The sequence below is a fragment of the Cervus canadensis genome, chromosome 10 (genome assembly GCF_019320065.1).
Source record: "Cervus canadensis isolate Bull #8, Minnesota chromosome 10, ASM1932006v1, whole genome shotgun sequence".
Classification (NCBI taxonomy): domain Eukaryota; kingdom Metazoa; phylum Chordata; class Mammalia; order Artiodactyla; family Cervidae; genus Cervus; species Cervus canadensis.
In genome coordinates this window covers 63737578-63764117 of record NC_057395.1, presented here as the reverse complement: position 1 = coordinate 63764117, position 26540 = coordinate 63737578, and the positions used below count along the sequence as shown (strand labels likewise).

Here is a 26540-nt window from a genome sequence, read left to right as displayed (position 1 = left end):
AATCTCGCGATATTTCCACTGCTCTGGACTGGAATTAAGAGCTGCTTCTCGCGAGAGCCCGTGCTGAGGACTCTGTGAGGCCCCGTGTGTTTGTGTGTGTGTATGTGTGTTGGTGAATGTGAGTACGGGGAAGCTGCGGCCGCCATTTCAGAGAGCTTGCCGACACTGTCGCAGGGGTGGATCCTGAGCTGCCGAAGCCGCCGTCCTGAACTCCCGCGCGGGCTCCTCTAATCCCATTGTCTCTTTTAGATTCGCTTGGGCCTGTCCGCCCTCTGAGCCTGAAATTCGGGCTGGGTGGTACCGCGGCCTGGGCCTAGCGGCTTAACAGTAGCAACAGCGGCGGCAGCCACAGCCCCCCTCTTTTCGAATACGAGCACCGCAGGGACCCGGAAAGCCCGCACAGGTGAGGAGGCATCGCGGACCCGCGTATTTTCAGGGCTTTTTTGAGGTTTGGTTCTTTTCTGGGTTGAGGAGGCACTCCTTAGGCGATTTTAAGCGACCGGATTGGGGGCGGGGGTGGGGGGGAGGTTTTCTAGAAATCGTCTTTTCGACGACCGCACCCTTTTCCGGTCGAATATTTTTCAGGGTTTTCGGGTGGCGTGGGCTCTAGAGAGGTTTCGGGCAGATGGCGACCTGTCCCTTCGAGGCCCGGGCCGACCGCGACCTCCCAACATGGCGCCAGCCGAACGCTGCCATGGCACGCAACCCCTCCCAGCCGAGGGAGTTTCCCTTTGCCCCTAAAATGGCAGCGCGGGTTTTTGCGCGAAAACGGCGCTGTTGCTCGAAATTCTCGGGTTCTGTTTTTTGAGGAGCTGTAGGCTTTTTAAAAAAAGAGTACTTAATTTGTCTAGCATTGGGGACATTTTAGATTTAATCCAAGCCTACTAAAGTGGTCCCGCTTTAGTCATTCTGTGGGACCTCTCTGAAGTTTTTGAATATGTCCGGTAAAAAGGAAATTTAGTACAATTTAAAATTGTTTACTCACCTAATTTTCATTCTCGCTTTTTACCTAGTCGTTTAGAGAAAATGGCAGACGATATTGATATTGAAGCAATGCTTGAGGCTCCTTACAAGAAGGTGAGAAAAAACAAGTCGGTGAGGTTTATCTATTTCTTAATTTAGCATTATTCACGAAACTACTGCTGAAATGTAAACTAACCTCCCCGGAGCCCTCTTGATTTACCTTATCAGAGATGCATTACGTGTAACTTACAAAAGTAAATATATGCTATTGATGTAATAATATTGTGCAGTAGTTTCACTTCAGCGTGATGAATAAATGCCCATCTATCTCTCTTTGTAGACTTGCCTAACGATATCTCACCTCTACTCCCATGAATTCACCTTTGATTCCAGTGTGAACTGTCAATCATAAGGTAGTAATTGAGTGACTTATCGCTGTACCGTGGTCCCCTAGGTAAAATGACTCAACTAAGAATTACCAGCTCCAGTTTGGTATAGCAAAAAGGTGAATGTAGTGGTTTGGGAAAACAGCAGGGGTCCAAGAATAACAAAGCATAACCAGTCTGTGGCAAGCAAATCTTTAAATAAGACAAGTCTTACAAGAAGAAATGGGTGAGATTTAAAATTTATCCTATACATAAGACTGGTGATAGTAAATATTAAAACAGGCAGGTGATGATCTGCTGCTCAGTTAAAAATTACTAAAATTCTTGGATCCCTGAACAGAAAAAATTTCTTAAAGCAAAAGAGGCAATATCACAACTTAGAGTCACTTGATGACTGTTTAGCTGTTCTCCATATTGTTTTATTTTTAATTCGTCCCTGCCATAATATTTCACATTAAAAACTACAAAGGAGTTATTTTGGCTAATAACGTAGATCCATTTCAGTATCACAGTAAAAGTAAAGTGTCTTTTCATTCTTTCACCACCAGTTGGTGGTGAAAATAACAGTATGCATGCGTTATCACTGATGTCACAAACTGTAAGCTTTGTAAGTTAGCACTTATACTCCTATAGCTGATGTGATCAAACTTGAAAATAAACATTTCGCTAAACCTTTTAAAAATAATACATTTGTTTTGGAGTGTATAGCTCGACCATGTGGTACCAATTTGGATGAATTCTTTAAAGCTTTGAATAGTGTACTTAGTTTGTAATACTTAGACTCTTGAAGCTCTACTTTCTATTTTAATGTTAAGATTCTGTCTTAGTTTAACATGGATGTAATTCCATGTAAACAGGTATGGAAGTAGGACTGGTGGATTATTAATTGACTTTCTTGGGTTCTTGGGAGTCAACATTACTAAAGCAGTGTGAATCCCTGTTTGCTTCAGGGCGAGATGTGTGACAGAGGTGGCATCAAGCTCTTACAGTCCCAACCCTCCAACGGAAATGGGCGAAGATCTCAGGAATGGCATCGGTCACAGGAAATCGATAGTGGCTGGCTGCTAGCATGGCCACTTGGGGCTTAGGCAGAAATAGAGCCATGGTACTGATCAAAGGGGCCATAGCACATGGAATAAAACTGAAAACAGGACTTCATTCATGTTTTATAGAAATTCTATTTAACCACTTCAACACTGTAAATCTGGATAACTTAATATCTAACTATATAAGAAAATTTACCATGTTAATATGCATTTTTACTTTTGTATCTTGATGACTTAATTTGTAAGCAACAAAGTGGTTAAACATACATCCATCTAAATTTTTTTATAGCCTTCCATGTTAAACTATAAATAAGTAATTAGTTTTAAAATTGTTTTGTATTTTCTTATTCCTATTCCCTTTACCCTTTGACAACTTGAAATGTTACCACTTCGTCCTCATGATGTTCTTCTATCAACCCTGCTTAGGATGAGAACAAGTTGAGCAGTGCTAACGGCCATGAAGAACGTAGCAAAAAGTAAGTTTCAAGAAGGGACCTGGGTTGGGGGGTAGGTGCTGTACATGATTGAGACTTTAAGTTGTACCCCTATGGTTAAAGCATCACACCTAGTTTCTCTCCTGAAGCTTTTCTTTGCCTGTTTTAGAAAAGTGGGTTCTTTTGGGAAGATACACTATTTGAGGATGTAAAACTATGGACTCTCCTTAGATTGCAGGAATGGGTGTCATTGGACACCTTCCCCTCCAAGTCCATCCATGACAATCTGGATGAGTTCTTATATTCAAGCTTGTCTAAAATTTGTTAACTTTGGCTTAATATTTATTACTTAATGTCATCAATAAAGCTGTTATGTCCACTGAAGATGGGTTAGAAAGAAGGTGATAACTGTGGGAAATGTGTTTTGCCCTAAATTACTGAAGAAGTCAGAGCTGTGAATTATTCATGCTCCTTGATGCTTTAAGATTCTTTTTGTAATAATGTTACAGCATACTTCAGTATTTCTTAATGTTCTTACATGGCTTTCATTGTCTTAAGCTTTTTAAACTCTGATAGAGTTAATAGAATGGAATTCCAGAAAATTATGCATGTTACTTGTGCAAATAACTAACCGTTAATAGGAACTCAGTGACAGATGAGTACAGAATACAGTATGAAAGAAGTCTAAATAATAGTATAAACCAAATGCACTTTATAAGATTTGATCCTGTTGAGTTTTCTTTAGCTCTAAAGTAAATGATAGCATCGCATGTTCTATATCATAAGCATTAAGATGTTTTATTAGCTTTTGTGATGTCATATTCAAATGTTTTGTTACATTCATGACCTCATAATACATTACAAAAAATGATGGTAATGAGAGTCAGTCACTTGATTTCTTTTTGGCTCTTCTAAGAGCTCAAAGTGTTTCATAATATACTACCTCAATATCTCACAAGAAGTTTGTAAGGTAGGTTAATAAAATTTCATGAAATAGTTGAGATTGTCTAGACTGGATTGTTCAGGCTTTGCTGCACCAGTATTCTTACCCCCTAGAGTATTGTAGGAATTGATCAAAATGGTAAAATTTGTAGGATATTTCCTATATTTTTTCTGCATGGTTGGGAGTCTGTTATCGCTCTTCACTAATCACTTTAATGGGTATTGAGTTGGGTTTAGTTTTGAATTGTTATAGTTTGAGGCAGTCAGCCAACCAATCATTGCATGGTTTAGTGTCCTTTGATTTTATACCTTTTACCAAAGTATGTTTCCTAATTAACAGTTCTGGTTTGCAATTTTGCAATTAAAAGGTAGGAAGGGGTATCCATATAAATTGAAATTATCCAGTCTCTAGATAACATGCCTAGTGGACCAATAAAGATCTCATCTGTAATGAAGACATTGGTAGTGCACATGCTTTCTTTGTTGTACCATTCTTCAGATGTCTTGCTACTAATACCGTCTTTACTTGTTACCTTCCTGGAACTAAAGACTACCAAACTTTTACAAGGCAATTGAGCATCAAGCTCTCAATGACTGGTGCTTAGTGGCTTTTATATAAAGTGTGAAGTCTTAAAAGACTAAACAGAAGAATGGACAATTTCTTTAATTGGCCATAGGAGTCTTTGTTTAAGGGAAGAATATTCACAAAACTTCCAACTGTCATCTGGTTTCTTTTTGAATGTACAAATTTCTGTCAGACTTCTCATGCTCAGTTGAAGCTGACTCCCTTGTTTTGCCTGAAGGGAATTAATCTTTCAAATGAATTTGAAAGTTATGTAGGAGAAAATTTTTGTTATAAATTATAAAACAGAATGACCTGTGCATTAGTCTTTAGTATGAATGAATTAAGTCTCTTAATCAGAGGAAGGTGCCACATTGCCAAATTTTTCATTCTGAAACTTCATTGTTCTTTAAAAGCCATTAGGTATTGGGATGTAGTTTTAAGATAGTAAGAAAATGCACATTCTGAGAAATTGGAGAGTTGACTGACTAGTAAATGTTTTCTTTTAAAAAACAGTATAATTCTCAGTACATACACTCAACTGATTTCAGGTAATAAGCTTAACACAAATTGTTTATCTATTAGCCTTTCTGAAAAGCTATATCCCTGAACTTGGCAAGACCTCAAAGTATGCCTTTTTAAGTACCTGAGCTTGCCTTCGTGGGAGTATCATTAGTATAACCAGTTTTGCAAAGTCTCAACCAGCATCCATTCAGTTCTTCTGGAATTACTCAAAAAGGATTAAAAGAAAAATGACACAGTTGAAATATATTGGCTACTGTGGTGTGGATTATCTATAAATTTTGGAATAAATGACTTTTCTATTTTTTTTCTTATTTTCCAGAGTACTTTGCATTTAATATTTAGATCTTCTTACATGGAAGAGGTCAAATCCAGTTATAGCAAAACACCTTTACAGCAGAGACCATATAACCAAAAAGTCCAAAGGCCCAGCCCAGTGGACCATTTACTTCAATGATGTTCAGTACAAAATTCCACTGCCACTAAAGACTTTGGAAAGTCCCTTTTAAGTTGTAACAGGATTTGACTATTAGTGTGGATTTTGATAACCCTTCTTTAGTTAACTTAATAAATGTTCTTTGAAGCTTCATTTTATTGTAGAGAAGTATTCTGCTTTCTTGCACCCTTAAATTTTTGTCTGGGCTTTCATAAAGAGGATTATATTTCTGAATGTCTTAGTATGTTGCTGTCTTTTTACCTGTCTGGGGTTGCCTTCAGATGTGCGTGGGGGCTCATTTATGAAAAGTCCTAGGAAGACCTTAAGTTGAAATTAGCTCTTCAATTTTTGAGTCCTTTTCCTTTGGCACAATAAATTTTGGGCCTAAAAAGAGGTAAATTGGAAGGTTGGCTGCCTCTCTGCAATGGGCCATCTGTGAGCAGAGCAAATCTTTGTCCTTTTTGTGAGGGATGGAGTGTTAACTTTGTCCCCTACTTGATAATATTTAGGATTTTTGATAGCTATCTCACAGAATTCTTCAGTCTAAGAGATAGTTTCAGGTTTTTAGGCAACAAAGTTGGAATGTTATCTGTTGCCCTTCTGGGCATTGCTTTGATAACGTCTGTAAAAGTAATGAGTGTAGCCTAATTTTCTGTCATGTGCTACCTAGCATATACATTTCTGACAGTCAGGTGGATTATCTTGAAATTTTAGACAAAGTTTCTGCCTCCTTGGAAAGCTCTACATCTCCTTGTGATTGGAGTGTGGGTTTCAAGATTCCAGAAGGTGGGTGTCTTCATTTTCTATTTTCAATGCACTCTAAGATGACCTGCTTTACAGGTTCTCTGAGGCAGACTTCAGTTGCTCGTTGTGCTAAGCTTGCTTTGCTAAGGACTAAACAGTTAAATTTCCAAATGATGTAGTTGTCACAATGTTTAATCTTTTTGCCACTACAAAATGACCTTTAAGTGGATAAGTTTAATTTGAAATGTCTTTCAATTTATATTGGAATATCTGAAGGCACCTCTAAAATTTAGGTGATGACAGAGGTATGAAATAGATGGGTGGTATGCTGTGAGGAATACAGAAATGAACAGGAAAAGATAATGCTGACTGGCTTTTTTACCTTTCAGAGTTTGAAAATTTATAAAGATTTATAAAGGTGTTGATTCTTACTGATTGTATCCCACAGGCTTGTATAAACTGGCATAAAAATGGCATGCTCCAGTATCTGGTGTATTCACTGTAACCTTTAATTATTTGAAATGTTCACGTTAAAGTCCAGGAGTGAAAAAAATAAAGTCCAGGAGTGTCAGAGTGCATTTTACTGTGTTAGTTTGTCATTTATCGTTATATGTAACAGTTTTGCCCATGAACTCCAAAATAGTGATGCTTGTATGGCCCCTTTGAAAGTATAAAATACTCATATGTGCAAATTGGGTCAAAATAGGCTTTACTTGAGAAATCAGTGGGTTAATGACAATTTTTATGGTTGATCCAGCACTAATACTTGATGAAAAAGTATTCTGTTGTTAACTTTGACTTCATATTTTGTGGATTACAGTAATACTTGGTTGGCCAGTTACGTGATTGGACTTTCTGTTTAAAAGTTCAGATTTTGATCTATACCTACCAGCAAGTCCTCTCCTTGTTAAAGCTATAGCTGACTCTCAAGAAATATCATCATAGTATCTTTCTCTCTCTCAAATGATTCATTAGCAGCTGACTGCTGATTTTCAGTAGTAGAAGGCAAAGGTGGGGTGTTGTTTACCTTACCTTGGAATTATTTTTCCATAAGTGATTATTATGTATCATTGTATGATAGTAAAAATAGCAAAATAATTTTACAAAAATGTTTCTGACCGTAAAGGGAAATATATTTTGGCAGATTCTTAAATCAGCAAGATGACAGTGACTTTTTTCTTCTCAGGAGGAAAAAAAGCAAGAGCAGAAGTCGTAGTCATGAACGAAAAAGAAGCAAAAGTAAGGAACGGAAGCGAAGTAGAGATAGAGAAAGGAAAAAGAGCAAAAGCCGTGAAAGGAAGCGAAGTAGAAGCAAAGAAAGGAGACGGAGCCGTTCAAGAAGTCGAGATCGCAGATTCAGAGGCCGCTACAGAAGTCCTTAGTATGTAACTATAATTATGATGATACTGGTTTGAGAGATTTCTCTGGGTATCCAGATAGCAATGTAACCAGAGTGATTTGAATTGTGGAATTTTATTTTTCACTATTATATAAGGATTTTGGCATCAAAAAATCCAGTAGAAAATACAGTGTGTGGACAGATAATACTGGTTTTACTAGGCATACAGAACATTTTCTGTTACTGCCATCTAAAAAGTACTTTAACTGTGTGCCATTCCAAACTAGATTAAAGCACTAAAGTGCTTTTAAAAAAAGATTGGATATTGTAGCTCCAAATATGTGAAAGCATAAAGTCTGTGAGTTATTAACAGTATTCTTTACTGAACATAAGTTATTTAAAAATTTAAAACTCAGTTGGATTCAAATTATAAATATATATATAATTAGTCACATACGTAATTAGTTAACAATCTTGTCTGGCTGTTTTCAGCTGAAATGACACACTAATTGTGAATTTTATGTATGCTTTTTTATATTATTGGGGGGGTGCTCATCACACATCTTAAAGGTATTTTAATAGCAAGAATGCAGTAAAAGTGCTCTTGAAGGTTAAAGCACTGTGGAAATTTGGATGTGGTTATTTGAACCAGTTGGAAATAACTATAAGTTATTTTTAAAAAGCTAAACTGTACAAATGACTTTGGAAAGAGCCTTACAACTCTTAAGCAGGGATTGAATCTAACAGTCCCTAGTGCCTTATGATGTTCTTTCTTATTAATAAATATATTGTTGTAAGCAATGGACTATTAAAATTAAGTTTTAATTGAATTTGATTGAATTCAAAGAGAGATTGAATTCAAAGAGAGTCTGGGATCAGAGCCTTGGCTTTTTCACTTGATTAAGAAGGATTCTTAAGCTTTAGTTTTCTCATCTTTTAAGAAGGAGGTGTAACTACTGATACAAGCTTTGAATGAGAAGAGGATTAAATTAAAGCACCCACAATACTTAGTGCTATTGATGAAATGTTTTGGTATTACTTGAAGCAGATAAAGTTAGTAACACTTAGAGTTCTGATTCTAGTTTTTCAATGAAAGGATTCCATTCCTTGTTCTCCAAGGTCCTCTTAGCTGATTATTTTGCAAACTTTGTAACAGTTTAAAAAGGACCACAATGTTTAATTTTAAGTGCTCTTTTGGGAAAATACTTTGCTTTTTGTCCAGTTTATCAAAATTTACTTGATTCTTTTTTACTAGAATGAACTTAATATTGGGGAAGATGACTTTAATAATTCTGAATACTGTTATTTCTCATCAATGATGGATACTAAAAGTCAGCCTGTGATTCTGGTCTGACTTAAAATTGACTTGGTTCTTACGTTTGGTTTCAGGTGATCTTTAACTACCAAGGCAGTAATTGGAACTTTTACAATTAAAGGGGAAAGAAATAAAATAGCTTATAGACTTATCCAATAAATGTATATTCTTAATTGTCACTTTTAGTGTGATTTGCAAAGGACCTTTTTAGTACAGTTTTATTTAGGCCTTGTTGGGTGTAATAGGTACATGTAGAGTCCATGACAACAAATCTCAGTGTGAATTGAGGACCACTATATATTTTCATTTTGCTACCCATCTGGTAAAGGATAGCAGGATGAGCACTAAGAGACATCTGACCTGACCTTTTAAGTTAGTTTGGTCTTTCAAAATAAAAGGGCCATAAAATACTGGGCTTTTTTAGAGTGTTGTAAATTACAGAGTAAAGCTTTGAAAACACACTTCTAATATAATCGAGTCCTGAAAAGAAATTTTCCTGAGGGGTTGATGAACTTCCTTCACATCTTTAGTACTGTTTTGTCCCCAAGAACTGAAGTGTATGACATGCTTAAATATGCTTATATGCAGTTTCGGAGACTTAACTGTTAAGTGGAAAAATTGGAATTGAATGTAAAGAATAAGTCCCCTATTTTTAAAAAGAATCTTCTCAAGGGAATTCCCTGACAGTCCAGTAGTTAGGACTGTGCACTTTCACTGCCTATGGCCTGGGTTCAATCCCTGGACGGGGAACTATGATCCCACAAACCATGCAGCATGGCCATAAAAGGTTACTCAAAACATATGAATATTGTATATGTATGTATATATAAACATGTATATTCCTGAGGAAGGATCTGCAGAGATGCACACCAAGTTGTTAATTATACTTATTCCTGGTGTGAGGGAAGTTCAGGATAATTTTCACTACATGTGCTTCCCCCAACCCCCAAACCTCAGGAGTGTACTCATAAATATGTAATCAAAGAAAACGAGACTGAAAATTTAAGCATTTTCAGAATATTAAAAATTTTGAGGCTGTAACCTTTGGTCTTGGCACCTCTCAGTGGTCCAGGATGGATAACTGTAAGAACAGTTTGCCTGGGATAGAGTTGAAAGTCTTTTATTTCCTCTTCATAATTGAGGTGGAAAACAAACAGCCTAAACAATGTTAAACTTGCTGGAGAGCGCATGAACGCGATCTTAGCAAGACCCTAACCCTGTAACTAGTGTAATTTTGTGTTTCCTTTTTAGCTCCGGACCAAAATTTAACAGTGCCATCCGAGGAAAGATTGGGTTGCCTCATAGCATCAAATTAAGGTTTTTAAACATACTTCTGAATTGTTTAAATTGTTTTTCAAGGAACTAATGTGGTGTACTTGTTTGGGTAACTTTTGAAATTTCTTAACTTTGCAGCAGACGACGTTCTCGAAGCAAAAGTCCATTCAGAAAAGACAAGAGCCCTGTGAGGTAATCATTGTCTCCATTTCTTTTGCAATGTTAGCTTTTGTAAAGTTTTTACAATTTATGCTACTGCAAAATTTAATGACATTCACTAACTTGGATTATATTAAATCTTTATTCCGTTTGCAGTCCTATTGTTATTAATGTGAATTGCAAAGTTTTCAGTAACTTGTATCCAAGAAGAATGGAGCAAAAATGGCCACTTTAATTGTAGATATTCTATGTGCTTTTATTGCTCTTTATAGTAACTAAAAAAAATTTAATGGTAGCTATTGGAAACTTCAGACTATATTTACCTTCAGAAATAATGAGTTTTTGAAATAACTTCCTGTGGGAAAATAGTGAAAATAGTCAGGAGTTTTATCATTTGGCTCCCTTAGTTGAGAGAAGTGTTTAATCTCCAAACTCTTAACTGAATTGACTTGTGCTTTTTACTCTTCTTGGCTGTTTCTGGGAGGTATTTTTCTCTTAAATGAATATAAGACTGACCTAATCCAATCTACAATTTTGGTTCAAGGAACATTTTGTTGCATGATAGCATTGTTTTTTACTTCTGGTTTCCCTTAAAGGGTGTCTTTTAACTAAGTATCTTGTTATTTGGCATATTCTAATTCTAGGATTTAAGTGACAGCCTTAATGATTTTAAAGGGTTTCTGTAACAAATACTGAGTTTTTACTCTTTTATTACTTAGTTTTCTATTCTGAGAAGGCTCATTTTTAGTTCTCCTTCTTTGGATCTAGTTGGCTTTGTATCTCTGTTCTATAGTAATAGGTTTAAAATAACTGTGGATTTCCCAAGGGATGTACCTGAGGTTTGTAGGTGGAGTGTTTCAAAAATACTTCCTGAGAATGTCAGAACATGGTTAAGAAAGAGCGTATTTATGCTTACATTTTTTAAGGATTAAAACCTTAATCATAGTGAAATTTTATAATAGATAATTTTAGTAGTGGACATTGTTCTTTTTCTTTGACTTTCATGATGTTAAGTTTCATCTACAGTGTTCTTTTACTTTTCTCACTTATTGGGCATTTAAGTTTGCTCAGTAAATTTAGAAGTGTAAACATTTGTAAACATGAGTAAATTAAATCCCACTGTTACTTGTCTCCATACCTCCTGCTTTTTACTTTTGATTTTGCTCGTTGTTAGTGTCTCTATGCTATAAGAAGTATCAAGTATTTTTTTCAGGTATTGAATTTGTAGTCTTAGACCAATCTAATTCTAGTAAACAGTTACCCCACTATTCTTTATGACTATCTGAATTTATGAAATAAAGTTCTTAAGAGTCCAAATCAGTTCAGTTCAGCCGCTCAGCTGTGTTCAACTCTTTTTTTTGCGACCCCATGGACTGCAGCACACCAGGCTTCCCTGTACATCAGCAACTGGTGGAGCTTGCTCAAACTCATGTCCATCGAGTCGCTGGTGCCATCCAACCATCTCATCCTCTGTCATCCCCTTCTCCCGCCTTCAGTCTCTCCCAGAATCAGGGTCTTTTCCAGTGAATCAGTTGTTTGCATCAGGTGGCCAAAGTGTTGGAGCTTCAGTGTCAGTCCTTCTAATGAATATTCAGGACTGATTTCCATTAGGATTGAATCTTTGATCTTGTAGTCCAAGGGACTCTCAAGAGTCTTCTCCAACACTACAGTTCAAAAGCATCGATTCTTAAGCGCACAGCTTTCTTTATAGTCCAACTCACAAAGAGTCAAAATAGTTTCAGTCATTTGTGGTTTACTTTCAAGTTATTGTTTGTGATTATGAAACTGAGTTTTACTCTGGTTTCTTTTTGGGAAAACATCCTTTCTGCTAGTTTGGACCAGTTCAACATTTGTGTCTAGTCAGGGGTTATTACTTGTGAACGTCAAACTCTTGGGCTTCTGATTGGCCGTTTATTATCCTGGAGAGAATAACATTTGTAAGATTGAGAGACCAGTGGACTTTGGTCCTGATAATGTAAGATAATATCAGAAGAAACATTAGAAACTCATTATGTTGAAGGCATTTGGGTCATATTGAATTATTTTATGAGCATTTTATATATATCATAGTGAAAATGGGCTTGGGAGTAGTGACAGACTGGTTTCAGGAAAGTTTATCCTGTTTACTAAAAATATGTATTAAATGTTACTTTGAAAGAAGTTATGAAGTTAATTCTATACTCTACTCCTGTTAGGGAACCTATTGATAATCTCACTCCTGAGGAAAGAGATGCAAGGACTGTTTTCTGCATGCAGCTGGCAGCAAGAATTCGGCCAAGGGATTTGGAAGAGTTTTTCTCTACAGTTGGAAAGGTAATCTAAGCTTACCTGTGGAGCTAATTTAAGTAGAAGTTTAATAATAAGTTTAAGCCGCAGTTTAATAATTGTCAGTGTGACAAATGAGAAAAAAATCTAAACCAAATTATTTGGTGGAATTTAGTTAGGGAATTTATTTTTATTTTTGGAAATTGATGTATTTTGATAAATGAATTGAGCCTACAAATTTGCCTATTTTAAGAAATCTTCATTGCTTGTTTCATAATATTGTTTATGTGCCTCTTTTGAAATGATTATACTTATTGTGAATGGTTGCATAAACAGAACCCTGTGTTAAGTGTATGTTTTCTTTTTAGGTTCGTGATGTGAGGATGATTTCTGACAGAAATTCAAGACGTTCCAAAGGAATTGCTTATGTGGAGTTTGTTGATGTTAGCTCAGTGCCTCTAGCAATAGGATTAACTGGTCAGCGGGTTTTAGGAGTGCCGATCATAGTACAAGCATCACAGGTAACTTCCTGGTTAAGAATTTGAGCATTGATAGTGCTAGAAACCTGCTGTTGCTTAGTGTTGTAGTGCCTTGAGCCTTACAAAATCACCTCTTACTGCCTTGAGTTAGATGTTCTTAGGACAGCTTTTAAAAACCAAAAAAACCTGATTCCTTTGATATATTTGTATTCTCAAAATTCTCTTCTGTCTTAGTATAAGTTGGAAATACTTGTTTCATGCTGAAGAATTGAACTTGTTTTAGAATTTTATTGATTTGTGATGACTTACTTGGGGATAGAAGCATCTAAGAACATGTTTTCCCCTTTCTTTCAAATGGAATGTTTTTCACATTTTTTAATATATTTTCACAATTTTTATGAAAATGTCTTTTAAGATAACCCAAATTTAATTTCTCTTTGCTGATTTTTCACGATAATTGACTTGCGTTTGGAAAAATGAAATTAGGGTTAATATTGTAGTTCATTTAGATCTGGAAAAACCAGAATACATCACTACTGAGTATCTAATATGAAAATATTTTTAGGATTTATCATCAGTACTTATTTATACTAGAAAGACAAGTTACTTTCTGTGACTACCAGATAACTTAGCTTTTTAAAATGGAGAATATAGATCTTAAAGATCTTTTTTTGGCCTCATTGCATGGTTTGTGGAATCTGTGTTCCTCAGCCCTGGATTGAACCTGGGCCCTGGCGATGAAAACACCCAAATCCTAACTACTGGACCGCCAGGGAATTCCCAAGGATTTAAAGAATATTTTCTGAGCAATATGAGGTAACGGTATAGTTGCAATATGAGATAACAGTATAGTTATTCTCATTTCTTTTCAGACCCCTGAAATAAATACTTCACATAACTTCTGAGCAATCTGGTTGCTCATCAAAAGCTTTTAATATTTTATGGTTAGGCACAGGATTTAACCAACTCTGAAGGGAAATTTCGGTTTTCACTGTTAACAAACTCAAAATTTGGTCAAATTACTACCATCTATCTAATGTTTTAGGAGTATGTAACATTGTTGAGTACCCTTTGATTATAGGTAAACAGTAGGAGCCCAGGACTTCCCTGGTGGCTCAGATGGTAAATAATTGTTAAGGTGCAGGCTGTGGGTATCATTGTTCAATTCATTTCATGTGACAGAGGACAAACCTTATAATAGTGTGTACTTTGTCCTGGCAAAGGGCTGAGAAGAATCAAGTTTATAAATGAGATTTTGAATGCATTTAATTTTAACCTCCTACGGTGCCCCAATTTGTTAAAGGAGTTTGTGTTGGAATGTAAATTGAGAACCGTTTCATTTGAGGAGGACTTGATAGGAGAAAAATGACTGCTGAACCTGAATGGTTTACTTAGTTTGATTTATATTGCATAAGTTCTTTAAGATGGGTAGCCAGTTGGTATACTGTATATTAACAGTGATCTTGAGAACACATTTTAGTGAATGAGTAAGTTTAGTTCTAGGAAGTAATCTTAAACATTTCTACATTTAGTACATCTGTAACCAGGATGCTGCTTTATCAGTTTTGTATATGCTCTTAAATCTAAAAATTTTTTTTTACTGAAAAATACAGTAAAATCTAAAATTTTAATTTAAAAATTTGGCTTTGGAACCATTTTAGGTGTACCATTCAGTGTCAGTACTGACAAGCATATGAGGTGGAATCATACAGTATTTGTCCTTTTATGTATGACTTAACACTTAGCATAATTTGGTATCATTTGTCATTAAGCAAACCTAAGATGTGAGTGGGATTTACTATGTTCAAAATGGTACTTATTCACTGTAAATTGATGGGCATTTTGTCTTATCTAACTTGTAGGCAGAGAAAAACAGAGCTGCAGCAATGGCAAACAATCTACAAAAGGGAAGTGCTGGACCTATGAGGCTTTATGTGGGCTCGTTACACTTTAACATCACTGAAGATATGCTTCGAGGGATTTTTGAGCCATTTGGAAGGGTAAGTCTCAAGTTTTTCAGTGGATCCTAAATAGGTTCTTGAAACAAATGTAGCTGCATAATTTATCTGCTTTGTGATGTTTCTAAGATATTAATGTTAAGATGGGAGGGAGTGGTTCTATTAGAATTTTTTTAAAAGTCAACCTGAATGATAAAATGTACTGTACATTGGAACAAGAGATTTTTTTCCCCGCCTTGGTTTATTTTGGGATACTTTTCTTGCTGAAAATTTAGGAGTGTGTAATTGCAGCATAGCACTATATAAGCTTCAGCTGTACAGTGCAATAATTTGACTTACATCATAAAATTAGTACTGTAATAGGTGCAGTGAACATCTATCATCTCATCCAGATAACAACATTAAAGAAATAGATAACATTTTTTCTTTTGTGATGAGAACTCTTAAGTCTTAACTTACTCTAAGCTTTACTCTTGAGCCTTAGTTTATGACATACAACTGTGTAAATAATCAGACATTGCATTTCTGGATCAGTAGGCTGTGGTGTGGTGGTGGTGGTGGATTAGTCGCTAAGTCGCGTCTGCCTCTTTGCGACCCCATAGACTGTAGCCTACCAGGCTCTTCTCTGTGCGTGGAATTTCCCAGACAGAAATACTGGAGTGGGTTGCCATTTCCTTCTCCAGGGGCTCCTCGCAACCCAGGAGTTGAACCCACCTCTCCTATTTGGCAGGCGGATTCTTTACCACTGAACTACCTGCTCTGTATTAAACTTTTTGTGTGGTCATGAATAAAAATCTCGGTTCCTGCTGTACTTTATCTGCTACTTAATCTTTATTGCTTTTGGATATACATTTCATTGTTCTCTTTTGCTATCCCACTCAACTCCTTTGTTAAATTGTTTTGAAAAAAAAATAGTGAAAATGTTAAGTCACTCAGTTGTGTCTTAACTCTTCGCAACTCCATGGACTGTAGCCTGCCAGGCTACTCTGGCCATGGGATTCTCCAGGCAAGAATACTGGAGTACGGGTAGCCATTCCCTTCTCCAGGAGATCTTCCTGACCCAGGTGGAGCCCTGGTCTCCTGCGTTGCAGGCACATTTTTTGCCACCTGAGACCAGGTAAAGCCTAAACTGGGAAATTCTAAATTATTTTAAGTGTTAATAATGAGAACGTTTGGCTGTTGATTTTTGTGGGTAGTTTCTAGTTATTGGAAATATGGTAATTATGCATAAGTCATAATTACATCAATCATTACAAAATAATATGTTCTTGAAACAACAGATACATAAAGAAATACATGGATGCTGTATTTTAATTTTTCATGCTTCTGTGTGGCTTGCTTTGTTGTAATATTGTGATGTAACTACAATTCCTTCCTTTGTAATAACACAGTTCCCTCATTTAAGGTGAATAGTCACTGCTTTGTAGCAGATTCACAGAGTTGTACAAACTATCAACCACATCCAGTTGTTATTTTTAATTACTCCAACATTTTGGGCAGTTTATGTCTGGCATAATTGCATATTAATGTTTGGTGTGTTTTAGCATAATGTGAAGGAAACATGTTGATTTGGTTTTTTAACATATTCTACAAATAATTTCAGATTGTGTTTTTTCTTGCAAAAGATTAAACTTACATGTTAAGTTTAAGGCCTGCTTATATGTTCCCAGGCCTTTAGAAAGAAGTTATTCTGGGCATGAGGGATTTTTAAATGTTTTCAATTTCTTTCAGGGAGAGACATTTTAAAATTGTACTTCAAGAAATTTTTTGCCCCTCCTTTTCACTTGCATAAATAATAATCGTGGTTTTCATTTTTAGATTGAAAGTATCCAGCTCATGATGGATAGTGAAACAGGTCGATCCAAGGGATATGGATTTATTACGGTAAGCAGTTAACCATGATTAATATAATGAGTTGAACTTTTTTTTTCAATCTGTGTAACATAGTGTAAAACTTGAGTAGTTATTCATAGTGGGGAAGGGATAAAGTTAATATTTTCAAGTGGTTTAAATTAGTTTGCTGTTAGTGGCCAATTTTTAGTAGCTGTGAAAATATCCTCCCAAATGCAAAACTTCCAAGTACTTTGCTATCTTCTTCTTTATGGACAATTTGTTTAGCCAGCTCCTCATGTAATTGAAGGCAATCACTTCTTAAGTTTAACTCGTGTGACCCAAGATGTTAGTTGCATTAAAGTCTTTTGGAATACATTTTTACTTTTTATTATGGACATAATATGGTTTGACATACCATGACCAGGATTGCCTTAAGTAGCTGACCATGGAAACCCAGTCCTTGATAGGGTATGAAGTGACAGCTGGAATAATTGTGAATGGAGGTACCCTTTTAAAAGTAAACTCTTACTTTTAGCTTAGTTCATGATGCAATCCAATTACATGATAACAATATTTCAAATTATCGTTTATCCCTAGAAAGTACTGGAAACACATTTTTAAACACTTGTCACCATTGCCACCTTTATAGACAAAATTTTAAAAGAGGTCCCAAGTTTTGTCAAGAAATTACAATTGGATCTTATGTCCAAATTCAAGTAAAATTTAAACCTATTCTGTACTGAGCAATGTGTTCCATTGATTGCTTTAGTTTACATTTAGGTTACATTGATTACATTATGTAAAGCTTGCGCTTGTTACTCTTATCCTTCCAGATGTAGTTATTGAATATACTAGCGTTAATAAGTTGAGGTTTCTTTGCCTTGCATATAAGTAATTACCTTTTATCCCCATCTCAATTATATAGTTTTCTGATTCAGAATGTGCCAAGAAAGCTTTGGAACAACTTAATGGATTTGAGCTAGCGGGAAGGCCCATGAAAGTTGGTCATGTTACTGAACGTACTGATGCTTCCAGTGCTAGCTCATTTTTGGACAGTGATGAACTGGAAAGGACTGGAATTGACTTGGGAACAACTGGTCGTCTCCAGTTAATGGCAAGACTTGCAGAGGGTGAGTTTATCCTACTGTTGTGAATATGGTAATGAGAAACATAACTCTGCAAACAACTGGAAAAGCGTGGAAAATGATATTTTCTTATTTTGAGGTTGACTGTTTTCCTTGAGCAGCACACATGGTTTCATAGGCAAAATCCTTTGCCTTTAAGTTTTAGTGGAATCTACTTTATGATGGTGCTTTTTGAATGCCACGGCACATGTTACAGGATTCCTTTTGTTTTCTATAATAATTAATATCCTCATACTTTAGTTGCAGCGTTTACTCTATGTCTTCCTTGTACAGTTGGCTTTCTGTATCTGTAGGTTCAGTATCCTTTGAGTACGGAGGGCAAACTGTACCACACCTCTTCATATATGGGACTTCAGCCTTTGTGGAGTTTGACAACCAAGGGGATCCTGGAAACATTCTTACCCACCTGGCTACCAAAGGGCCACTGTAATTCTTAAAAATAGACTTTGGTATTAAGCAATCAAAAAATTTTCCCACTCTTAACAAAGCAGGGACATTAAGACCTATTCTTTTACAGGTACAGGTTTGCAGATCCCGCCAGCAGCACAGCAAGCTTTGCAAATGAGTGGCTCTTTGGCATTTGGTGCTGTGGCAGGTAGGAATTGAATCTTTTCTGTTTGAAATCATTGTTTTTTTCACCTAATTCGAAAATTTTCCAAATTTTTGCATTTAAAAGGACTTACTGAGAATTCAATTCATCAAGTACTTTTTTAACTTACAAATTTCAGGAGTTAATGTACTGAAATGGTGATATAGGACAGACTTAGCTACTGATCATAATAAACTGTCAGGGTATTATTGAACCCTGCATACCAGTTTCTTTAGTTGAAAGTGATGTAAATTGTTAAATGTTTAAATGTATCACTTTTATTGAAGACCAGAAAGCTCCTATTGTTTCAAAGGAAAAATCTTTTGTAATGTTTGAGATTAGAAAGTTTTATTTTAAAGTCCTTTAAATGAAGCTTTGAGTGCAGAGAAAACTGCTTTTCTAATTAGAACATAACTACAATTGACCCTTGAACAACACAGGTTTGAACTTCAAGGGTTATTTAGACATGTGCCTTTATTTTCAATAGCAAATACTACTGCACCATATGGTTTGTGGTCATTAAATCCACAATTTTGGAAGGTCCAAGGATATGGAGAGCCAAATAAAAGTCACATATGTATCTTAAGTTACTCAGATGGTTGGTGTCCCTAATTCCTTAAATTTGAAGGCCAACTGTATTTTGAGATTTTGACTTACAGAATGAAGTTCCTGGAGAGGTGAGGGGAAGGAAGAGGGAGTTGCATTGATAGTTTGTTACAGTTATATAACAATGGGCTTAGTTTATGAACACTTTGTTTTTTCTCTTTTTGTGGCTCAGTTACTTGAAATTACCCAAATCTATTAGCTAAGATAGCATTAAATTTCAATCTTAGAAGATTTGTTTGCAGAATATATGAGAGTAAACCACTGTATTTTGGACTTGAGATGACAAACACTAATTTAAGAAAGTATGGTGATTTTCAGTTACATATTGGTCCCATGATCTTATAAAGCTATAAAGTGAGACTCTGTCAATATGTAAAATATATAGGATTGTGGTACCACATCTGAATATAGGAAAAGTTCATGTGGTTGCTTCATGATTTCCTTTTCAACTGAGAACCCATTAATTAAAGGAGACAATCATTTCTGCTTCTATATTATTTATTGTGGGCGCTTCTGTGTTTTCCTTTTTCTAGTTGAATATTTGAGAGCTTGTTTTTTCTTTAGCATCTCATGGTTCCTTTCAAACTGACTTAAATTTTGAAATCTGATAGGTAAAGTTCTTTAAACAACCATGCTAGTGTATCCATATAAGAAAAATTGCAACTATTAAGCATTTCTGTAATTATGAGTCATTTGGTGACTCCACGTTTTCCTATATTGTTTTGTTTTGACTTTTTGAACAAGTATTAGTCATTTCATTTCTTTACTGTGAACACATAGTCCCTGAATGCCACCTAGTGTAACTGAAGATACTAAAGAAACCCATCACTGCAGAAATAACATCATAGTTTCTGGTTTTCAGAGTTACTGTTTTCTGAAAACGTGTGTCCTCCTATTGCTTCCCATTGTTAGGTCATTCTTTCAATAATTTAGCAAAATGCTTGATTATTTACCATATTTTGGTTTTTTGGTAGAGGCTGGTACTTTAGGGATTTAATACAAAGACACAATTAATTTTTAAACAATCTTACCTTATACCCTGGGTGCTGTATCAAGTATATTGATTTGGTTTGTTAACAGTATTTTTGCCTAATTATAGATTTTCTGTGTTGTGGACATTGTTAGTTCCCTCAGTTTTTTGTCCTGGTGAATGAAGAATGATTACACTTGCCTGAGCACATTTATTGTGTAGTTTACATTAAGGCTGATAATGCTGAACATACGTGTGAGTTGCTTAAAATAGCCACGTAGTTACCTATTTGTTATATTTACACTCCCCCCCCCCCCACTTTTTATTGTTAATTGATGTGCTATGCTTAGTTGCTCAGTCGTGTCCAACTGTTTGTGACCCCATGGACTGTATGTAGCCTGCCAGGCTCCTCTGTCCATGAGATTTTCCAGGCAAGAATATTGGAGTGGGTTGCCATGCCCTCCTCCAGGGGATCTTCCCAGTCCGGGGATTGAACCCAGGTCTCCCGCATTGCAGGTGGATTCTTTACTGGCTGAGCCACCAGGGAAGCCCATTGTTTATTGATAGATGATTCTGTTTTCTTAAAACTTCCCATAAATTGCTATTCTGAATTAGTAATCACATATTTGCATAACTGGGTATATTTCTCCTGTCATTAAAATCTTACACATTCGGTATTAAAATGCTGAATGTTAATGTATTTGAGGGCCTTGGCCTCCTAAGTTCTTTAAAGCTGTTTTTTGAAACCAAGAGTGGCCCATCACTATATCAACATGTCTTTGTTCTGAAAGTTTAATAGCTGTTTTCTTAGATAAGTTCTTATTTTTATGAAACCCATGCTTTGTTTCCTAACTGATTCCAAATGACCTGAAGAATAATTTTTGAAATTTTTATTATATACACTTAATATAGCATGGATTTCTGATGCTTATACATTTTTTCCCATTTTAGGAAAAAAAACAAATTGTGTTAAAATTTAAAGTTTATTGACAATGTTCCTATGGTCATATCTTCAAGTTCCTTCAGTATACACCAGTTACATTTCTTCAACTCCCTGAGATGCCAATTTTGAGCACCTAGGACCCAGGTATTCTTACATCCGTGTATGACTTGGGCTGCTGATCCCTTTTCATTTTTGCCCATGTTTTATGATTTTCTATACTCAGCAAGAAACCCCAATAGTAATAAAGTATGCAATTGAATCACGTTATTGAAAATTAGGTAACTGAATCCAATTTCTTTGTTGTATTATTTTAAACTTAAAAAGATAGCTTTAGATACTATGACATTTTGTTTACTATTCATACTTCTGTTTTCATTTGAAATTAAGAAAGCTGCAGCTTTCTCCTCATTTGCCTTCTCATGTAGAATTTTAATGATTATATATGAGAAACTGTATTAGTAGAAATCACTACTCTGTTCATTTTTAAGAGAGACTAGATGCTTAAATTTTTCTAGTAATACATAGATTATAGTGAATCTAGCTAGATTTCATTCATGCCTCATTAAATTTCCAACATAGGCTAAGAAACCAGACCTAATAAAACTATCACTTTCTGGGCTGGACATGACCATTTAAAACTTAAAAGGACTTAAAAAATAGTATATACATATGGTTAGAGTAGTGTCACTACTTATTGACAGTGTTTGACATTTACTGTTGGCAGTATTCTTTTACTAGTAACTTCTAAATGTAAAATGCTTACCAACACTGATAGAATAATAAAAAGTTGAATAACCCAAGTACTTGGAATTGAATTCTCAAGATCAGGGTTTTCATACATTTTCTGACCGGTGTGCTTCCCTTTCCCCATTTCCCATTATTCCCAAATGAATAGTAGTATAGTGGAATCCATTGAGATGTGAAAGAGTTACAGGACTAGGAAGAGAAAGGCATAAGTAAGTTACCTAGGATAGGAGGAAAAGAAAAAGGCCCCAAAGCCTTGTCAATGAGGAATGGGGAAGGAGGTTTGGCTGCCAGGTTTTACTATAAGTTCGTTTTGATAAACCCTGCTACCATAGTCCTCTTTTATTAATGCTCTCCTGACATTTACCCTGTTAGTTGAGGCTCTTCATTGTTCCTGCACTGAGCTGTAGAATTCTCTTTTGTTATAGATTTGCAAACAAGACTTTCCCAACAGACTGAAGGTGAGTTGAGTTTTTTATTTGTTTGTTTTTTAAGTGGATATAAATGTAGTATAAGACATAGTTGTGCGTGTATATATATCATTATTATTGTAGTTTGTCTTTTTGGCCCGATTTTGTCAGAATGACATACAGTGTCATTAACCATAAGCTATCTGATAATTTATACAAATAAGGCCTAATATGCATCATTATAGTTAACCTGAATAAAGATGGTAAATGTCCGTGCCTTTTTTTTTTTTTTTGACTGTAGTTTGCTTAGAGTTTTTTTCAGCTTTGTATGCTTATCTTTGTATTCTGATTATAAGCTTTATATAGATATCAGACAAAGAAACTTGTCATTTAAGTAGGCAAGGGAGTCTGAATTTATTAAGGTCAGGAAAAATTTAACTCCAGTGATTTGCATTAACAAATCACTGACAGGATGCAACTTCCTATTGACTCCCAATTTTGAATGTAATCTTTAGAATTATCTGGTATCATTTTAAAGAATGAGAGTTAATTTTGTTGCATCATTTGTTGTTATTCCATTACTATAAACAGTACCAAGCAATGAGAAGATTATCCAGAACTAAGTTGCATGCAGATTTCAGAGATTGAAACAGTTTATAAAATAATCTGTTTTTTTCTTGGTCTTAATTATCAAGTAAATTCTGCCATTTTATAGAGCATTCTGTTGCAGTAATTTGGTATCTTACAGGATATACTTTAAAGTCTATTGAGTAAATCTGTATGATAAAGGTCTATCCTTATTACTTGACAGTCAGGAATTGAATGTGTATCTTTATTTTTTTGGCAAATGAGACAATTGTATTCAATCTTATTTTTTCCTAACAGATTTTTGAAAGTAAAACTGGTGGATTTTCCTTAGCTATATATTTCTATGCTGAATTCATTGTGTTCTGCATTCATCTAGGCTGAGCTGGAATATTTGCATCATACATTTTCTAATATTTTTCAGTATTGATAGTCTATAATGACCTTGTAGTATTTTTTCCAAGCATACTACTTTTCCAAGCATAAACCAAGCATAAGGTACACAGTGGGCTTCATTTTTTTTTTTTTTTTTTAATTATAATACAGGCACACTTGCATCTTTAAATTTCTCCAGTAGAATATGACGTTAGTTATTTCAGCGTTTTTATTTTCATAGTTTTATGAAAGACTAATACTTGTTTATCAAAATAAACTATAAAGAAGCAAAAAAGCACTTGTTATTCTACCAGAAATCTTTTTTATGATGTATTCATGCACAGCCCTAATTTTTATTCAATGGAATATTTCTGATACTTTTCAGGTTATTGTTCATTTTAAGTACCATAATTTCTAATGTACTGTTTTATCCGTAGCTTTGTTTATTGTTGTTATGTATTGGAATGAAATTTGATCAAATATTATGATTACGGTGAGTTCTGTATCAGCTACTGGTAATGCTTTTTAAATCACATAAAAGCAATGGAGCAAATGTCCTGGAAAATGCTGTCGTTTCAAAATTGAAACCAATATTGGTTTAAATTTGCTCCTAAGTATCAGTTTTTTAATTTTCAACAGTGACTATTATAGATACATGTTACTCTTTTTACTGTTTCAAGTATTTTAAAAATTAGACTGTGAGACTTTGTTGTGGTAGGTTTTATAGTCCTAGGATATTAAATCTTTAATAATCTTTAAATACTTGGATGATTTTTATGTATATTATTTTTAAAACATCATCCTTTTTTATAATGGTTGTATATTTATAAGAAAATATGTGACTGTATGTTCATGGGCAGATAACCTAACAAGATTTTTATTTAGAGTCAGGATTTTAAAGATTGTGTTTTCATCACCCCCTGAGTATGAACTCTTAGTAATCCTACAAAATCAGTACTATTTCCTTGAACTGTATTGATATTTGTCTAACTGAATGAATATTCGCTACACTTGAGGTTTAATTTGCCTTATAGAGATAAATCTCCCAATTTATTCAAGATCAATTATCTCAAATACTAAGTTGCCTCTGCTTTCTGGCAACTAAAATAGAATATTGTTACATATGTTATTTGATAGCATTATCAAATATGGGGAATTAGTAAATGAACTGATGGCCCTATTTTCACTTGGGCCCAGTGGTTATATTTGTTTTTTATTCATAGGGATATACTCTGATGCATTTTCCATGAAACTAATTTCTGTTTTTTGGGTGTTTTTTTTTAGCTTCAGCGTTAGCTGCAGCTGCCTCTGTTCAACCTCTGGCAACACAGTGTTTCCAACTCTCTAACATGTTTAATCCTCAAACGTAAGTAATTTACTTTGGTCGAGTTCAAAGGGTCTTAAATTATCTTTAATTTGTCTACGTTAATACTTAGGATGTTTCAACATATTTCATAGTTCAAGTATTGCTACAATTCTGACCATTTTACTGTTGTTATTTTTATGCACATTACTAATTATTTCCCTTGACTGTGTTAGTAAGGTTGGAATTCAGCTGAAAACTTTGCATTTTGTTTTCCATTTATACCTAGTAGTTTTTCTGTGAAGTTTCTATCAGTATTTATTTGTATTAACAGGATAGTGTTCCTAATCCTATGAAATGATGATAAGCTTGGTATAAGTATCTTTCGAAAGATGTTAGTTAACCATTTCAAAAGGCCCATGATTTTTAAAATAGATTATTGTATCATTTCATGAGTTTGAGTTCTTCTAATGGACTTAATACTTTGTTACAGAGAAGAAGAAGTTGGATGGGATACAGAGATTAAAGACGATGTGATTGAAGAATGTAACAAACATGGAGGAGTTATTCATATTTATGTTGACAAAAATTCAGCTCAGGTATTTTGACTGTTACTTTCTGTGTCTTAATTTTCAAACATACTTGGGTCATGGTTTTTCCTTAAAGAAGCTCACTAGTATCCTGATACTCACTCCACAATAAAAAGTTTTCAAATAGTTGAAGATTAGATCAGGTCATCACGTAATGTTGCTGGTTCGTATTCAAAGCTTGCCATGAAATCTGGTACCTGGCTTTCCTTCAGCTGCTTTCAAATCATAGAAGATATAACACGGCTAGTTTTGTGGATAATGAACTATTTTCAGTAAATTTCTAGGTACATATTAGCTAGTGGAGCAATTATATGGTTATTGAGCAGTTTTTGTACAGTCAATTTGAATAATCCTGTTGGTATCCATGTTGTATAGATCACAGCACGTTAAATTTTTTTTTTTTTACGTTAAATATTTTTTGTTGTATTTTAGGGCAATGTGTATGTGAAGTGCCCATCGATTGCTGCAGCCATTGCTGCTGTCAATGCGTTGCATGGCAGGTGGTTTGCGGGTGAGTTTGACCTTTTTTCTGAGTAATTTTTTTTTTTTTTGACGGTCTGAGTGAAGATGCTAACCATCGTATCTGTTTCTTTCAACAGGTAAAATGATAACAGCAGCATATGTACCTCTTCCAACTTATCACAACCTCTTCCCTGACTCTATGACAGCAACACAACTACTGGTTCCAAGTAGACGATGAAGGAAAATATAGTCCTTTATGTACATAGCTTTTTTTCTTTCTTGAGAATTCATCTTGAGTTATCTTTTATTTAGATAAAAAATAAAGAGGCAAGGGTCTACTGTCATTTGTATACAATTCCTGTTACCTTGGAAAAATAAAAATGTTAACAGGAATGCAGTGTGCTCATTCTCCCTAACTAGCAAATCCCACTGTATACAAAGCTGTTCTCTTGTTCTGCCTTTTAAATGTACATGTAGAAAATTACATTAAGGATCTATAGGAATAGTTGTAGGGGAACAAATGTGCTTAACATAAAAAGGCAGACAGGGATGTAATATTTTTAATGTTTCAGAAGCCTAACTTTTTAACACAGCAGTTACATTTCACTAATGTTGATATTTGGTTAATGGTTTAGCAGAGGTTTCTGGAATACCTAGTTTATGGACATTAAGACAGCTAAACGGGCTGTTTAACATGTCATCTTGCATTCTGATCAATTGGCAAGAAAAGGTTTCAAAAGTACATTTCTGGATGGTATCTTTTCAATTAATGTATCTGTAAAAGTTTCTTTGTAAATATTATGTGTTCTGGTGTGTCTTAAGATTCCAAACAAAATGATCCCTGCATTTCCTCAAGATGTTTAGTGACAGTCTGGTAAGCAAAGCAGTCTGAGCAAGAAATAGGAAATGCAGAAATAGGTTTTGTCTGGTTGCATATAATCTTTGCTCTTTTTAAGCTCTGTGAGCTCTGAAATATATTTTTGGGTTACTTCAGTGTGTTTGACAAGACAGCTTGATATTTCTATCAAACAAATGACTTTCATATTGCAACAATCTTTGTAAGAACCACTCAAATAAAATTCTCTTAAAAAGGCCACAAGAAATCTTCATTTTTGAGACATTTTAAAGTCATAGAAACTTGGAAATTACAATAGACTATT

The 26540-nt window shown here is 35.0% G+C and overlaps 1 protein-coding gene across 5 annotated transcripts; it reads left to right on the top strand.

Annotated features, from left to right (window-relative positions):
- The first annotated feature begins 67 nt into the window (after positions 1-67).
- RBM39 (RNA binding motif protein 39) lies at positions 68-26474 on the top strand. 5 transcript variants are annotated; one of them, XM_043480616.1, is made up of 17 exons: positions 68-403; positions 1014-1077; positions 2822-2871; positions 7222-7416; positions 9941-10006; positions 10103-10156; positions 12319-12436; positions 12757-12909; positions 14730-14867; positions 16644-16709; positions 17584-17788; positions 18321-18398; positions 22084-22116; positions 24310-24391; positions 24822-24927; positions 25351-25429; positions 25518-26474. In XM_043480616.1, the coding sequence occupies exons 2-17, from the start codon at positions 1027-1029 to the stop codon at positions 25616-25618; spliced, it is 1575 nt and encodes a 524-aa protein (XP_043336551.1). In that variant the 5' UTR covers positions 68-403; positions 1014-1026; the 3' UTR covers positions 25619-26474. The 5 variants fall into 5 exon arrangements, with proteins under 5 accessions (XP_043336551.1, XP_043336550.1, XP_043336553.1 ...); XM_043480615.1 differs by having other exon boundaries at positions 22066-22116; XM_043480619.1 differs by lacking the exon at positions 68-403 and adding an exon at positions 1304-1376 and having other exon boundaries at positions 22066-22116.
- Positions 26475-26540: the final 66 nt, after the last annotated feature.